The sequence below is a fragment of the Oncorhynchus keta genome, unplaced genomic scaffold (assembly GCF_023373465.1).
Source record: "Oncorhynchus keta strain PuntledgeMale-10-30-2019 unplaced genomic scaffold, Oket_V2 Un_scaffold_621_pilon_pilon, whole genome shotgun sequence".
NCBI classification, from domain to species: domain Eukaryota; kingdom Metazoa; phylum Chordata; class Actinopteri; order Salmoniformes; family Salmonidae; genus Oncorhynchus; species Oncorhynchus keta.
In genome coordinates, this window is record NW_026290975.1 from 64,847 (window position 1) to 82,210 (window position 17,364).

At 45.4% G+C, this 17,364-nt stretch overlaps 1 protein-coding gene across 1 annotated transcript; it reads right to left on the reverse strand.

Annotated features, from left to right (window-relative positions):
* Positions 1-569: 569 nt before the first annotated feature.
* LOC118381775 (uncharacterized) lies at positions 570-17,359 on the reverse strand. The gene is made up of 12 exons (XM_052517220.1): positions 17,183-17,359; positions 14,631-14,714; positions 4,753-5,035; positions 4,409-4,618; positions 4,224-4,349; positions 4,115-4,156; positions 3,714-3,797; positions 3,588-3,629; positions 3,336-3,419; positions 2,706-2,747; positions 2,580-2,663; positions 570-1,574 (listed from the first exon to the last, which is right to left on the reverse strand). The coding sequence occupies exons 1-12, from the start codon at positions 17,295-17,297 to the stop codon at positions 1,517-1,519; spliced, it is 1,254 nt and encodes a 417-aa protein (XP_052373180.1). The 5' UTR covers positions 17,298-17,359; the 3' UTR covers positions 570-1,516.
* Between the last annotated feature and the right edge of the window lie 5 nt (positions 17,360-17,364).

Sequence of the window (17,364 nt, forward strand, 5' to 3'; positions counted from 1 at the left end):
CTCTCTCTACTGTCCTCCTGTTGTTCTCTCTCTCTCTCTACTGTCCTCCTGTTGTTCTCTCTCTCTCTCTCTACTGTCCTCCTGTTGTTCTCTCTCTCTCTCTACTGTCCTCCTGTTGTTCTCTCTCTCTACTGTCCTCCTGTTGTTCTCTCTCTCTCTCTACTGTCCTCCTGTTGTTCTCTCTCTCTACTGTCCTCCTGTTGTTCTCTCTCTCTCTCTCTACTGTCCTCCTGTTCTCTCTCTCTCTCTACTGTTCTCTCTCTCTCTACTGTCCTCCTGTTGTTCTCTCTCTCTCTCTCTCTCCTACTGTCCTCCTGTTGTTCTCTCTCTCTCTCTACTGTCCTCCTGTTGTTCTCTCTCTCTCTCTACTGTCCTCCTGTTGTTCTCTCTCTCTCTCTACTGTCCTCCTGTTGTTCTCTCTCTCTCTCTACTGTCCTCCTTTTCAGTGTGCATTGTTTACTATTGAATCATAATATGTACATGTTGTTGTTGGAACAACATATTTAAATAATAGATGTTGTGTTGATGCAACTATCTTTACCTCAAATGATTTTACATATCGGACCAAATAAAGACAAGTATTTAATCTGTTCACTCAAATGCTTTTGATCCACAATAAAGAACACAATAGTTCAAATGCAAAAAAAAATAATGCATTAAAAAGTGACAGTAAAGTATTTCAAGTTAATTCAGCTCTGTTTCACCGCAGTTCTTTCACAGTGACGGGAACATCGAACTGGCTTGGAGGTCCAGAATGTGAGGGCTCTAGAGAATGTCAGTGTTTTCAATAGTGCCCTGTATCAGCCCTGTATCAGCCCTGTATCAGCCCTGTATCAGCCCTGTATCAGCCCTGTATCAGCCCTGTATCAGCCCTGTATCAGCCCTGTTGGACATGTTGATTGTGCTCAGGCCTGGGATTCATTCCGAAAGACGCGTTGTGTAACTACCAACAATGCGTTTTTGCAGCGATTGCATTCATGGTAAGTGCTGCTGACGCCGGCTCCAGTGTCACAGAGACGACGAGGAAGGGCCTGTGATGGCGGTACCAAGGACATTAACGTGGCTCAATCTCAAAGCCGTCACAATCACATCGTCGCCGCCGTCAGTTCCCCAGGATCCTCTCGTAACCGTCAGTTCCCCAGGATCCTCTCGTAACCGTCAGTTCCCCAGGATCCTCTCGTAACCGTCAGTTCCCCAGGATCCTCTCGTAACCGTCAGTTCCCCAGGATCCTCTCGTAACCGTCAGTTCCCCAGGATCCTCTCGTAACCGTCAGTTCCCCAGGATCCTCTCGTCAGTTCCCCAGGATCCTCTCGTAACCGTCAGTTCCCCAGGATCCTCTCGTAACCGTCAGTTCCCCAGGATCCTCTCGTAACCGTCAGTTCCCCAGGATCCTCTCGTAACCGTCAGTTCCCCAGGATCCTCTCGTAACCGTCAGTTCCCCAGGATCCTCTCGTAACCGTCAGTTCTCCAGGATCCTCTCGTAACCGTCAGTTCCCCAGGATCCTCTCGTAACCGTCAGTTCTCCAGGATCCTCTCGTAACTGTCAGCCCGGCCAGATCTGCAGCCCACCATGCTGGAGGAGAGAGAAACATCGTACAAAGGAAATGTGGCGACGCTTTACATGACAGGGTCCTTATTTCTGTCATTATTCCTGTACCGTGTAACAAGTATTGGAAATGTTCTTTGTAACCCCGTGGGTCTGGCCGGGCTGATAAGTCGTGACATCATCAGTCCTAGCCACCATACCTGTCAGGTAAGTGCCGTGTTCAAAACAGCTGGGAACTGGGAACTCTTCAGTGAGTTCAAGGCAAGTGGAAACTCAGGGTAAAAAACGGTGGCTGGGACTGATGATGTCACATCTTACCTGACAGGTATGGTGGCTAGGACTGATGATGTCACATCTTACCTGACAGGTATGGTGGCTAGGACTGATGATGTCACATCTTACCTGACAGGTATGGTGGCTAGGACTGATGATGTCACATCTTACCTGACAGGTATGGTGGCCAGGACTGATGATGTCACATCTTACCTGACAGGTATGGTGGCTAGGACTGATGATGTCACATCTTACCTGACAGGTATGGTGGCTTGGACTGATGATGTCACATCTTACCTGACAGGTATGGTGGCTAGGACTGATGATGTCACATCTTACCTGACAGGTATGGTGGCTCGGACTGATGATGTCACATCTTACCTGACAGGTATGGTGGCTGGGACTGATGATGTCACATCTTACCTGACAGGTATGGTGGCTAGGACTGATGATGTCACATCTTACCTGACAGGTATGGTGGCTCGGACTGATGATGTCACATCTTACCTGACAGGTATGGTGGCTTGGACTGATGATGTCACATCTTACCTGACAGGTATGGTGGCTAGGACTGATGATGTCACATCTTACCTGACAGGTATGGTGGCTCGGACTGATGATGTCACATCTTACCTGACAGGTATGGTGGCTAGGACTGATGATGTCATAACGTACCTGACAGGTATGGTGGCTAGGGCTGATGATGTCACATCTTACCTAACAGGTATGGTGGCTAGGACTGATGATGTCACATCTTACCTGACAGGTATGGTGGCCAGGACTGATGATGTCATAACGTACCTGACAGGTATGGTGGCCAGGACTGATGATGTCATAACGTACCTGACAGGTATGGTGGCTAGGACTGATGATGTCATATCGTACCTGACAGGTATGGTGGCTAGGACTGATGATGTCATATCGTACCTGACAGGTATGGTGGCTAGGACTGATGATGTCATAACGTACCTGACAGGTATGGTGGCTAGGACTGATGATGTCATAACGTACCTGACAGGTATGGTGGCTAGGACTGATGATGTCATATCTTACCTGACAGGTATGGTGGCCAGGACTGATGATGTCATAACGTACCTGACAGGTATGGTGGCCAGGACTGATGATGTCATAACGTACCTGACAGGTATGGTGGCCAGGACTGATGATGTCATATCGTACCTGACAGGTATGGTGGCTAGGACTGATGATGTCATAACGTACCTGACAGGTATGGTGGCTGATGATGGCTGATGATGTCATGATCGTACCTGACAGGTATGGTGGGACTGATGATGTCATAACGTACCTGACAGGTATGGTGGCTAGGACTGATGATGTCATAACGTACCTGACAGGTATGGTGGCCAGGACTGATGATGTCATAACGTACCTGACAGGTATGGTGGCCAGGACTGATGATGTCATAACGTACCTGACAGGTATGGTGGCCAGGACTGATGATGTCATACGTACCTGACAGGTATGGTGGCCAGGACTGATGATGTCATAACGTACCTGACAGGTATGGTGGCCAGGACTGATGATGTCATAACGTACCTGACAGGTATGGTGGCTAGGACTGATGATGTCATATCGTACCTGACAGGTATGGTGGCTAGGACTGATGATGTCACATCTTACCTGACAGGTATGGTGGCTAGGACTGATGATGTCACATCTTACCTGACTGGTATGGTGGCTAGGACTGATGATGTCACATCTTACCTGACTGGTATGGTGGCCAGGACTGATGATGTCATATCGTACCTGACAGGTATGGTGGCCAGGACTGATGATGTCATATCATACCTGACAGGTATGGTGGCTAGGACTGATGATGTCATATCGTACCTGACAGGTATGGTGGCTAGGACTGATGATGTCATATCGTACCTGACAGGTATGGTGGCTAGGACTGATGATGTCATAACGTACCTGACAGGTATGGTGGCTAGGACTGATGATGTCATATCGTACCTGACAGGTATGGTGGATGTCAGGACTGATGATGTCATGATGTCGTACCTGACAGGTATGGTGGCCAGGACTGATGATGTCATATCGTACCTGACCAGGTATGGTGGCCAGGACTGATGATGTCATAACGTACCTGACAGGTATGGTGGCCAGGACTGATGATGTCATACCTGACAGGTATGGTGGCCAGGACTGATGATGTCATACAGGTATGGTGGCCAGGACTGATGATGTCATAACGTACCTGACAGGTATGGTGGCCAGGACTGATGATGTCACCTGACAGGTATGGTGGCTCAGGACTGATGATGTCATACCTGACAGGTATGGTGGCCAGGACTGATGATGTCATAACGTACCTGACAGGTATGGTGGCCAGGACTGATGATGGTACCCAGGACTAGGACTGATGATGTCATATCGTACCTGACAGGTATGGTGGCCAGGACTGATGATGTCATATCGTACCTGACAGGTATGGTGGCCAGGACTGATGATGTCATAACGTACCTGACAGGTATGGTGGCCAGGACTGATGATGTCATATCGTACCTGACAGGTATGGTGGTGGCAGAGATGATGTCTGATGATGTGATGATGTCATATCGTACCTGACAGGTATGGTGGCCAGGACTGATGATGTCATAACGTACCTGACAGGTATGGTGGCTAGGACTGATGATGTCATATCGTACCTGACAGGTATGGTGGCCAGGACTGATGATGTCATAACGTACCTGACAGGTATGGTGGCCAGGACTGATGATGTCATAACGTACCTGACAGGTATGGTGGCCAGGACTGATGATGTCATAACGTACCTGACAGGTATGGTGGCTAGGACTGATGATGTCATATGGTCTGATGACCTGACCCAGGTATGGTGGCCAGGACTGATGATGTCATAACGTACCTGACAGGTATGGTGGCCAGGACTGATGATGTCATATCGTACCTGACAGGTATGGTGGCTAGGACTGATGATGTCATATCGTACCTGACAGGTATGGTGGCCAGGACTGATGATGTCATAACGTACCTGACAGGTATGGTGGCTAGGACTGATGATGTCATAACGTACCTGACAGGTATGGTGGCCAGGACGGTGATGATGCTGGACAGGGTGAAGACGAACCCGGGGAACCAGTCCAGTGTAGCCTGGTACACCTTGGTGTAGATGGGAGTGTAGGCCAGGCTGGCGATCTTAAAGGACAGCTGCAGTGAGATGAGGGTGATCCCTGTGAAGCACAAATGCCTTTCAAAATGTGTTGCATTATGGGATACAAATAGTTTGACTGTTGCCTTCGTGTGATCTAAGGTCATGTCATGCATCACTGCTTCTGCGTTTTGCCGGCTGCACCATGCAGCAGTCGCCTGGCGAGGGGGAGGCGATATTATCAAACTATTTCTTTTTTTGCGGGCGGGTGGTTCAACAGCACGAACGTGACCAAGACAGGAACCAACTTTGCCGCAATTAGAGGCTCAGATGAAACCAAGATTGAAGTCTTTGGCCTGAAAGCCAAGCGTCACGTCTAGCGTCTGTTAACCTAATGTGTAGTCTGCTAACCTAATGTGTAGTCTGCTAACCTAATGTGTAGTCTGCTAACCTAATGTGTAGTCTGCCAACCTAATGTGTAGTCTAACCTAAACCTAATGTGTAGTCTGCAAACCTAATGTGTAGTCTGCAAACCTAATGTGTAGTCTGCAAACCTAATGTGTAGTCTGCAAACCTAATGTGTAGTCTGCAAACCAAACCTAATGTGTAGTCTGCAAACCTAATGTGTAGTCTGCAAACCATGTGTAGTCTGCAAACCTAATGTGTAGTCTGCAATGTGTAGTCTAATGTGTAGTCTGCTAACCTAATGTGTAGTCTGCCAACCTAATGTGTAGTCTGCCCACTCCAACCTAATGTGTAGTCTGCCTGCTCCAACCTAATGTGTAGTCTGCCCGCTCTAACCTAATGTGTAGTCTGCCCGCTCTAACCTAATGTGTAGTCTGCCCGCTCTAACCTAATGTGTAGTCTGCTAACCTAATGTGTAGTCTGCTAACCTAATGTGTAGTCTGCTAACCTAATGTGTAGTCTGCCCACTCCAACCTAATGTGTAGTCTGCCCACTCCAACCTAATGTGTAGTCTGCCCACCAAAAATACTTCTTTAGACATGTCCTGACTGTGTGAAATGTGTTGGCACTATCACAAAGACCTCAATATGACCTCCCTGGAGGTCTTTGGTATTTTATGATCAGAAGTGTTGTCTGTATTTTTGGTGGGGTTGATTTAGTTGATGACGTTACAAAGTCGTTTGGAAATATTTCACCCTATTTTATTCTGACAGGAAATCTATTCAAATGTCCTGGTTGATTGACAGGCTTCCCAGACTGCCTCCAATCGTATCAATGTTCCTTAAAGGGATCTGGTATTAGTGTACCAAGTTTGGTACTTGTATCAAAAAGTGCAACGATCTGGAAGGTATATTTGGTCCTGGTTGATTGACAGGCTTCCCAGACTGCCTCCAATCGTATCAATGTTCCTTAAAGGGATCTGGTATTAGTGTACCAAGTTTGGTACTTGTATCAAAAAGTGCAACGATCTGGAAGGTATATTTGGTTCTTACAAACTAGAATATAGAGGGTGCTACTGTTGGTCTGAGAAGGGAGCAGCTCGGTGCAGGGCTTATGTCAATGGGTAAAATAAATTTCCTATTTTCTCTCGTTTCCAAGTCTATTCAATTCTTAACAAACAGAAAGCCATTCTGTCTGTATAAATATCATGGAGAGGGTTATAATAACAGGCAGTCTCCATCTCAAATGGCACCCTATTCCCTATGGTGTAAACTTAACCCATATGGCTCTGGTCTAAAGTAGTGCACTATATAAGGAATAGTGTTCCATAGGGCTCTGGTCTAAAGTAGTGCACTACATAGGGAATAGGGTTCCATTTGGGATGGTGTGTTATAATTAAACCAGAACTGGATGAACAAGCTCGTCAGGTCAGTTGAGGACGTCTGACTAAAGATGGCGTCAGAGAGAAAGCACATCTCTTCATGTCGGTTCAATAGCTCCCCTTTTAAACCTCGTAACAGCAGAACAGGGAAGAGGACCTGTTCTGGTTCAACCTAACGGCAGCGTTGTTACGACCCCTCGTCAGAAAACAGGGCCCCAAACCTTAACCCCTACAGATATGAAAGGTTTAGTAGTGGACTATATTGGGACCTAATCTCGGTTAAACCAGAACTAAAATGTAGTGTGGTATACGTAGTGGTCCGACATGTACCCTAATCTACCCTACTGGTGACACTAATCTACCCTACTGGTTTCTCCATAACATGACACTAATCTACCCTACTGGTTTCACCCTAACATGACACTAATCTACCCTACTGGTTTAACCCTAACATGGCACTAATCTACCCTACTGGTTTCACCCTAACATGACACTAATCTACCCTACTGGTTTCACCCTAACATGACACTAATCCACCCTACTGGTTTCACCCTAACATGACACTAATCTACCCTACTGGTTTAACCCTAACATGACACTAATCTACCCTACTGGTTTCACCTAACATGACACTAATCTACCCTACTGGTGACACTAATCTACCCTACTGGTTTCACCCTAACATGACACTAATCTACCCTACTGGTTTCTTCCTAACATGACACTAATCTACCCTACTGGTGACACTAATCTACCCTACTGGTGACACTAATCTACCCTACTGGTGACACTAATCTACCCTACTGGTTTCACCCTAACATGACACTAATCTACCCTACTGGTTTCACCCTAACATGACACTAATCTACCCTACTGGTTTCTCCCTAACATGACACTAATCTACCCTACTGGTTTCACCCTAACATGACACTAATCTACCCTACTGGTTTCTTCCTAACATGACACTAATCTACCCTACTGGTTTCACCCTAACATGACACTAATCTACCCTACTGGTTTCTTCCTAACATGACACTAATCTACCCTACTGGTGACACTAATCTACCCTACTGGCTTCACCCTAACATGACACTAATCTACCCTACTGGTTTCTCCCTAACATGACACTAATCTACCCTACTGGTTTCACCCTAACATGACACTAATCTACCCTACTGGTTTCACCCTAACATGACACTAATCTACCCTACTGGTTTCACCCTAACATGACACTAATCTACCCTACTGGTTTCTCCCTAACATGACACTAATCTACCCTACTGGTTTCACCCTAACATGACACTAATCTACCCTACTGGTTTCACCCTAACATGACACTAATCTACCCTACTGGTTTCACCCTAACATGACACTAATCTACCCTACTGGTTTCTCCCTAACATGACACTAATCTACCCTACTGGTTTCACCCTAACATGACACTAATCTACCCTACTGGTTTCTCCCTAACATGACACTAATCTACCCTACTGGTTTCACCCTAACATGACACTAATCTACCCTACTGGTTTAACCCTAACATGACACTAATCTACCCTACTGGTTTCACCCTAACATGACACCAATCTACCCTACTGGTTTCACCCTAACATGACACTAATCTACCCTACTGGTTTCACCCTAACATGACACTAATCTACTCTACTGGTTTCTTCCTAACATGACACTAATCTACCCTACTGGTGACACTAATATACCCTACTGGTTTCTCCCTAACATGACACTAATCCACCCTACTGGCTTCACCCTAACATGACACTAATCTACTCTACTGGTTTCTTCCTAACATGACACTAATCTACCCTACTGGCTTCACCCTAACATGACACTAATATACCCTACTGGTTTCTCCCTAACATGACACTAATCTACCCTACTGGTTTCACCTAACATGACACTAATCTACCCTACTGGTTTCTCCCTAACATGTCACTAATATACCCTACTGGTTTCTCCCTAACATGACACTAATCTACCCTACTGGTGACACTAATCTACCCTACTGGTTTCTCCCTAACATGACACTAATCTACCCTACTGGTTTCTCCCTAACATGACACTAATCTACCCTACTGGTTTCTCCCTAACATGACACTAATCTACCCTACTGGTGACACTAATCCACCCTACTGGTTTCACCCTAACATGACACTAATCTACCCAACTGGTTTCTCCCTAACATGACACTAATCTACCCTACTGGTTTCTCCCTAACATGACACTAATCTACCCTACTGGTTTCTCCCTAACATGTCACTAATATACCCTACTGGTTTCTTCCTAACATGACACTAATCTACCCTACTGGTGACACTAATCTACCCTACTGGTTTCTCCCTAACATGACACTAATCTACCCTACTGGTTTCACCCTAACATGACACTAATCTACCCTACTGGTTTCACCCTAACATGACACTAATCTACCCTACTGGTTTCACCCTAACATGACACTAATCTACCCTACTGGTTTCACCCTAACATGACACTAATCTACCCTACTGGTTTCACCCTAACATGACACTAATCTACCCTACTGGTTTCTCCCTAACATGACACTAATCTACCCTACTGGTTTCACCCTAACATGACACTAATCTACCCTACTGGTTTCTTCCTAACATGACACTAATCTACCCTACTGGTTTCTCCCTAACATGACACTAATCTACCCTACTGGTTTCTCCCTAACATGACACTAATCTACCCTACTGGTGACACTAATCTACCCTACTGGCTTCACCCTAACATGACACTAATCTACCCTACTGGTTTCTCCCTAACATGACACTAATCTACCCTACTGGTTTCACCCTAACATGACACTAATCTACCCTACTGGTTTCACCCTAACATGACACTAATCTACCCTACTGGTTTCACCCTAACATGACACTAATCTACCCTACTGGTTTCTCCCTAACATGACACTAATCTACCCTACTGGTTTCACCCTAACATGACACTAATCTACCCTACTGGTTTCACCCTAACATGACACTAATCTACCCTACTGGTTTCTCCCTAACATGACACTAATCTACCCTACTGGTTTCTCCCTAACATGACACTAATCTACCCTACTGGTTTCACCTAACATGACACTAATCTACCCTACTGGTTTCTTCCTAACATGACACTAATCTACCCTACTGGTTTCACCCTAACATGACACTAATCTACCCTACTGGTTTCACCTAACATGACACTAATCTACCCTACTGGTTTCTCCCTAACATGACACTAATCTACCCTACTGGTTTCACCCTAACATGACACTAATCTACCCTACTGGTTTCACCCTAACATGACACTAATCTACCCTACTGGTTTCTTCCTAACATGACACTAATCTACCCTACTGGTGACACTAATCTACCCTACTGGTTTCACCCTAACATGACACTAATCCACCCTACTGGCTTCACCCTAACATGTCACTAATATACCCTACTGGTTCTCCCTAACATGACACTAATCCACCCTACTGGCTTCACCTAACATGACACTAATCTACCCTACTGGTTTCACCCTAACATGACACTAATCTACTCTACTGGTTTCTCCCTAACATGACACTAATCTACCCTACTGGTTTCTCCCTAACATGACACTAATCTACCCTACTGGTTTCACCCTAACATGACACTAATCTACCCTACTGGTTTCTCCCTAACATGTCACTAATATACCCTACTGGTTTCTCCCTAACATGACACTAATCTACCCTACTGGTGACACTAATCTACCCTACTGGTTTCTCCCTAACATGACACTAATCTACCCTACTGGTTTCTCCCTAACATGACACTAATCTACCCTACTGGTTTCTCCCTAACATGACACTAATCTACCCTACTGGTGACACTAATCCACCCTACTGGTTTCACCCTAACATGTAATCTACCCTACTGGTTTCTCCTAACATGACACTAATCTACCCTACTGGTTTCTCCCTAACATGACACTAATCTACCCTACTGGTTTCTCCCTAACATGTCACTAATATACCCTACTGGTTTCTTCCTAACATGACACTAATCTACCCTACTGGTGACACTAATCTACCCTACTGGTTTCTCCCTAACATGACACTAATCTACCCTACTGGTTTCTTCCTAACATGACACTAATCTACCCTACTGGTGACACTAATCTACCCTACTGGTTTCACCCTAACATGACACTAATCTACCCTACTGGTTTCTCCCTAACATGACACTAATCTACCCTACTGGTTTCTCCCTCTAACATGTCACTAATATACCCTACTGGTTTCTCCCTAACATGACACTAATCTACCCTACTGGTGACACTAATCTACCCTACTGGTTTCTCCCTAACATGACACTAATCTACCCTACTGGTTTCTCTAACATGTCACTAATATACCCTACTGGTTTCTCCTAACATGACACTAATCTACCCTACTGGTGACACTAATCCACCCTACTGGTTTCACCCTAACATGACACTAATCTACCCTACTGGTTTCTCCCTAACATGACACTAATCTACCCTACTGGTGACACTAATCTACCCTACTGTTTTCTCCCTAACATGACACTAATCTACCCTACTGGTGACACTAATCTACCCTACTGGTTTCTCCCTAACATGACACTAATCTACCCTACTGGTTTCTCCCTAACATGACACTAATCTACCCTACTGGATTAACCTAACATGACACTAATCTACCCTACTGGTGACACTAATCTACCCTACTGGTTTCTCCTAACATGACACTAATCTACCCTACTGGTTTAACCCTAACATGACACTAATCTACCCTACTGGTTTAACCCTAACATGACACTAATCTACCCTACTGGTTTCACCCTAACATGACACTAATCTACCCTACTGGTTTAACCCTAACATGACACTAATCTACCCTACTGGTTTAACCCTAACATGACACTAATCTACCCTACTGGTGACACTAATCCACCCTACTGGTGACACTAATCCACCCTACTGGTTTAACCCTAACATGACACTAATCTACCCTACTGGTGACACTAATCTACCCTACTGGTGACACTAATCCACCCTACTGGTTTCTCCCTAACATGACACTAATCCACCCTACCCTTCACCCTAACATGACACTAATCTACCCTACTGGTTTCTCCCTAACATGACACTAATCTACCCTACTGGCTTCACCCTAACATGACACTAATCTACTCTACTGGTTTCTTCCTAACATGACACTAATATACCCTACTGGTTTCTCCCTAACATGACACTAATCTACCCTACTGTTTTCTCCCTAACATGACACTAATCTACCCTACTGGTGACACTAATCTACCCTACTGTTTTCTCCCTAACATGACACTAATCTACCCTACTGGTGACACTAATCTACCCTACTGGTTTCTCCCCTAACATGACACTAATCTACCCTACTGGTTTCTCCCTAACATGACACTAATCTACCCTACTGGTGACACTAATCTACCCTACTGGTGACACTAATCTACCCTACTGGTGACACTAATCTACCCTACTGGTTTAACCCTAACATGACACTAATCTACCCTACTGGTTTCACCCTAACATGACACTAATCTACCCTACTGGTTTCTTCCTAACATGACACTAATCTACCCTACTGGTTTCTCCCTAACATGACACTAATCTACCCTACTGGTTTCTCCCTAACATGACACTAATCTACCCTACTGGTGACACTAATCCACCCTACTGGTTTCACCCTAACATGACACTAATCTACCCTACTGGTAACATGACACTAATCTACCCTACTGGTTTCTCCCTAACATGACACTAATCTACCCTACTGGTTTACCCTAACATGACACTAATCTACCCTACTGGTGACACTAATCTACCCTACTGGTGACACTAATCTACCCTACTGGTTTCTCCCTAACATGACACTAATCTACCCTACTGGTTTCTCCCTAACATGACACTAATCTACCCTACTGGTTTCTCCCTAACATGACACTAATCTACCCTACTGGTTTCACCCTAACATGACACTAATCTACCCTACTGGTTTCACCCTAACATGACACTAATCTACCCTACTGGTTTCACCCTAACATGACACTAATCTACCCTACTGGTTTCCCTAACATGACACTAATCTACCCTACTGGTTTCACCCTAACATGACACTAATCTACCCTACTGGTTTCTTCCTAACATGACACTAATCTACCCTACTGGTTTCACCCTAACATGACACTAATCTACCCTACTGGTTTCTTCCTAACATGACACTAATCTACCCTACTGGTTTCACCCTAACATGACACTAATCTACCCTACTGGTTTCTCCCTAACATGACACTAATCTACCCTACTGGTTTCTCCCTAACATGACACTAATCTACCCTACTGGTTTCACCCTAACATGACACTAATCTACCCTACTGGTTTCACCCTAACATGACACTAATCTACCCTACTGGTTTCTCCCTAACATGACACTAATCTACCCTACTGGTTTCTCCCTAACATGACACTAATCCACCCTACTGGTTTAACCCTAACATGACACTAATCTACCCTACTGGTTTAACCCTAACATGACACTAATCTACCCTACTGGTGACACTAATCCACCCTACTGGTGACACTAATCCACCCTACTGGTTTCACCCTAACATGACACTAATCTACCCTACTGGTTTAACCCTAACATGACACTAATCTACCCTACTGGTTTCTTCCTAACATGACACTAATCTACCCTACTGGTTTCTCCCTAACATGACACTAATCTACCCTACTGGTTTCTCCCTAACATGACACTAATCTACCCTACTGGTGACACTAATCTACCCTACTGGTTTCTCCCTAACATGACACTAATCTACCCTACTGGTTTAACCCTAACATGACACTAATCTACCCTACTGGTTTCACCCTAACATGACACTAATCTACCCTACTGGTTTAACCCTAACATGACACTAATCTACCCTACTGGTTTCACCCTAACATGACACTAATCTACCCTACTGGTTTCACCCTAACATGACACTAATCTACCCTACTGGTTTCTCCCTAACATGACACTAATCTACCCTACTGGTTTCTCCTAACATGACACTAATCTACCCTACTGGTTTCTTCCTAACATGACACTAATCCACCCTACTGGCTTCACCCTAACATGACACTAATCTACTCTACTGGTTTCTTCCTAACATGACACTAATCTACCCTACTGGCTTCACCCTAACATGACACTAATATACCCTACTGGTTTCTCCCTAACATGACACTAATCCACCCTACTGGCTTCACCCTAGCACCCTGTGTTGTAAGGGAATGCGTTGTCATTCATGACTTGCGTCACCCTACGTTGCAGGCTCTAGAAAGTGAGTATAAACAGTGGTTAGCCAACTGCGTTGTGTCACAGCAGATGTGAGTGAATGACACATCGGTGCGTACAGTATGTGATCAATGGAAAGGTCAGGAAGTCTCTTTTGTCTGTTTGTTAAACCTTTATTTAACTTGGAAAGCCAGTTAAAGAACAAATTGTTATTTACAATGACGACCAACCCCGGGACAAACCCGGACGACGCTGGGCCAAACCCGGACGACGCTGGGCCAAACCCGGACGACGCTGGGCCAATTGTACGCCGACCTATGTGATACAACCTTGGAATCGAACCGGGGTCTGTAGTGACGCCTCCTTGTCCTCTATGTCACGGGTCTAAATCTGGATTCTAAACACAAACGGGTCTAGATCCATGTAATCATATTCATTGTGATCTAAAAAGGTAAAACAGATCCTAAATCAGCACCGGTAACTTTGAGACGCTGGACACATACGCCCCGTAGTTATGGTTGAGAGACAGACATGAACCATAGGACTTACCGTACGATGAGCCGTTGACCTGTTTAGACAGCAGAGCTCGGATGGTTGGCATGGGAATCAGGGCGAACAGGGTCAGGGCTCGAGCTGAAACAGAAATGTGAGGATGAATACAAAAACAATTCAGGTGAAGCATTACAGACAAGATCAGGTGACCATTCCAGCAGAATATGTTTAGGGTCTATTGTGTCCTAGTCTATTCAGCCTCCTGGGTACCTCTCCCTGTAGTAACTATTGTGTTCAGCCTCCTGGGTACCTCTCCCTGTAGTAACTATTGTGTTCTAGTCTATTCAGCCTCCTGGGTACCTAACATGACACTGTAGTATGACTACCCTTGTGTTCTAGTCTAATTCAGCCTCCTAACATGACACTACCTCTCCCTGTAGTAACTATTGTGTTCTAGTCATTCATGCCTTGGGTCACCTCTCCCTCTAGTAACTATTGTAAACTAGTGGTTCAGCCTCCTGCGTTGTGTCCAGATGTGAGTGAATGACACATTGTGTCCTATGTGATCAGCCTCCTGGGTCTCTTTGTAGTAACTGTTTGTTAGTCTATTAAGCCTCCTGGGGTACCTCTCCCTGTAGTAACTATTGTGTTCAAGTCTGTTCAGCCTCCTGGGTGATTTTGTAAGAAAGAAGTGAGTCAACCACAATTTGTTGAAACCCGGGGTCTGATAGGGAGCACCACTTATCCTCTAGTGTTTCCAAATCTCCTGTTTAAACACTACGGGTCTAGATCCATGTAATCATATTCATTGTGATCTAAAGGTAACTATCCCTCCCTGTAACTACTCTCCCTGTAGTAACTACGCCTCCCTGTAGTAACGCTGGACTCGCCCCGTGTTATGGTTGAGAGACAGACATTAGGACTCCCTGTGTAACTACCCTCCTGTAGTAAGCAGAGCTCGGATGGTTGGCATGTGGTAAACAGGGTCAGGGCTCGAGCTGAAACAGAAATGTGAGGATGAATACAAAAACCTCAGGTGAACTACAGACAAGATCAGGTGACCATTCCAGTAAATATCCCTTAGGGTCTATTGTGTCCTAGTCTATTCAGCCTCCTACCTCTCCCTGTAGTAACTATTGTGTTCTAGTCTATTCAGCCTCCTGGGTACCTCTCCCTGTAGTAACTATTGTGTCCTAGTCTATTCAGCCTCCTGGGTACCTCTCCCTGTAGTAACTATTGTGTCCTAGTCTATTCAGCCTCCTGGGTACCTCTCCCTGTAGTAACTATTGTGTCCTAGTCTATTCAGCCTCCTGGGTACCTCTCCCTGTAGTAACTATTGTGTTCTAGTCTGTTCAGCCTTGGCTACCTGTTGAAACCCGATGGGGAGCACCACTCCTAGTGTTTCCACTACTCCTGTTTCCACTACCTCTCCTGTAGTAACTACCTCTCCCTGTAGTAACTACCTCTCCCTGTAGTAACTACCTCTCCCTGTAGTAACTACCTCTACCTGTAGTAACTACCTCTCCCTGTAGTAACTACCTCTCCCTGTAGTAACTACCTCTCCCTGTAGTAACTACCTCTCCCTGTAGTAACTACCTCTCCTACAGTAACTACCTCTCCTACAGTAACTACCTCTCCTGTAGTAACTACCTCTCCCTGTAGTAACTACCTCCCTCACACACACTACCCTACCTCCCCTCCACACATGTAACCCTCCCTCCCTCCCTCCCCCACACACACACACTACCCTACCTTCCCCCTTCCACACACACACACTACCCTCCCTCCCCTTCCACACACACACACACACACACACACACACACACACACACACACACACACACACACACACACACACACACACACACACACACACACACACACACACACACACCTCACCACACCTACCTTCCCCCTTCCACACACACACACTACCCTCCCTCCCCTTCCACACACACTACCCTCCCTCCCTCCCCTTCCACAACACTACCCTCCCTACTCCCCTCCACACCATTGATCTACACAACCTGTAAACCCTGTCAGAAAGGAGAAGCTGAAACATAGAGGAGGATGTCTGATTTAGTATATTTAAAGAGACAGCGTCACCTTGTTTAACAGGTCTCATCTTCACACCATGCTACAATGTGGTGGAACTCCATTTAGTTTTTAGTCTCCTTCCTCATTCCAACTCAATGACAGAGTTACTGCAGGCGGAGATCTGCCTGCCTGCCTGCCTGCCTGCCTGCCTGCCTGCCTGCCTGCCTGCCTGCCTGCCTGCCTGCCTGCAGGCATTTGTCCAAGCAGTTAGATTTTCTTGGTCAAAGTACAGTTCTCATAAATCTATCATAAATGATTGCCTACTGTACTAAATGTAATTGGCTACTGTACTAAATGTAATTGGCTACTGTACTAAATGTAATTGGCTACTGTACTAAATGTAATTGGCTACTGTAAATACATGTACTTGGCTACTGTAAATACATGTAATTGGCTACTGTACTAAATGTAATTGGCTACTGTACTAAATGTAATTTGCTACTGTAAATACATGTAATTACACTCTGATATACACTGTAATAATAATATAATAATAAAACATATTATCTTACCCAGATAGAACATGTATGTTGCCGTGACGAAGGCCATGAAGTAGATCCCGGCAGCGAAGGACACCATGCCGATGATGATGAGGGTGACGTCACTCACCCATCTGGACATTACCATGACGCCCAGGAAGCTCGTCAGGAAGACCACGAACCCGGCGGCGTTCCCGTAACCAACCTGTTGATGT

Bases quoted from the DNA above. Each gene is read 5' to 3' on its own strand.
- LOC118381775 (XM_052517220.1), bottom strand. From the start codon at position 17,297: ATGGTAATGTCCAGATGGGTGAGTGACGTCACCCTCATCATCATCGGC. The intron at 3,798-4,114 runs GTATGACATCAT...CATACCTGTCAG, and splicing joins CTGGCCACCATACCTGTCAG to GTACGATATGACATCATCAG. The intron at 3,420-3,587 runs GTACGATATGAC...CATACCTGTCAG, and splicing joins CTGGCCACCATACCTGTCAG to GTACGATATGACATCATCAG.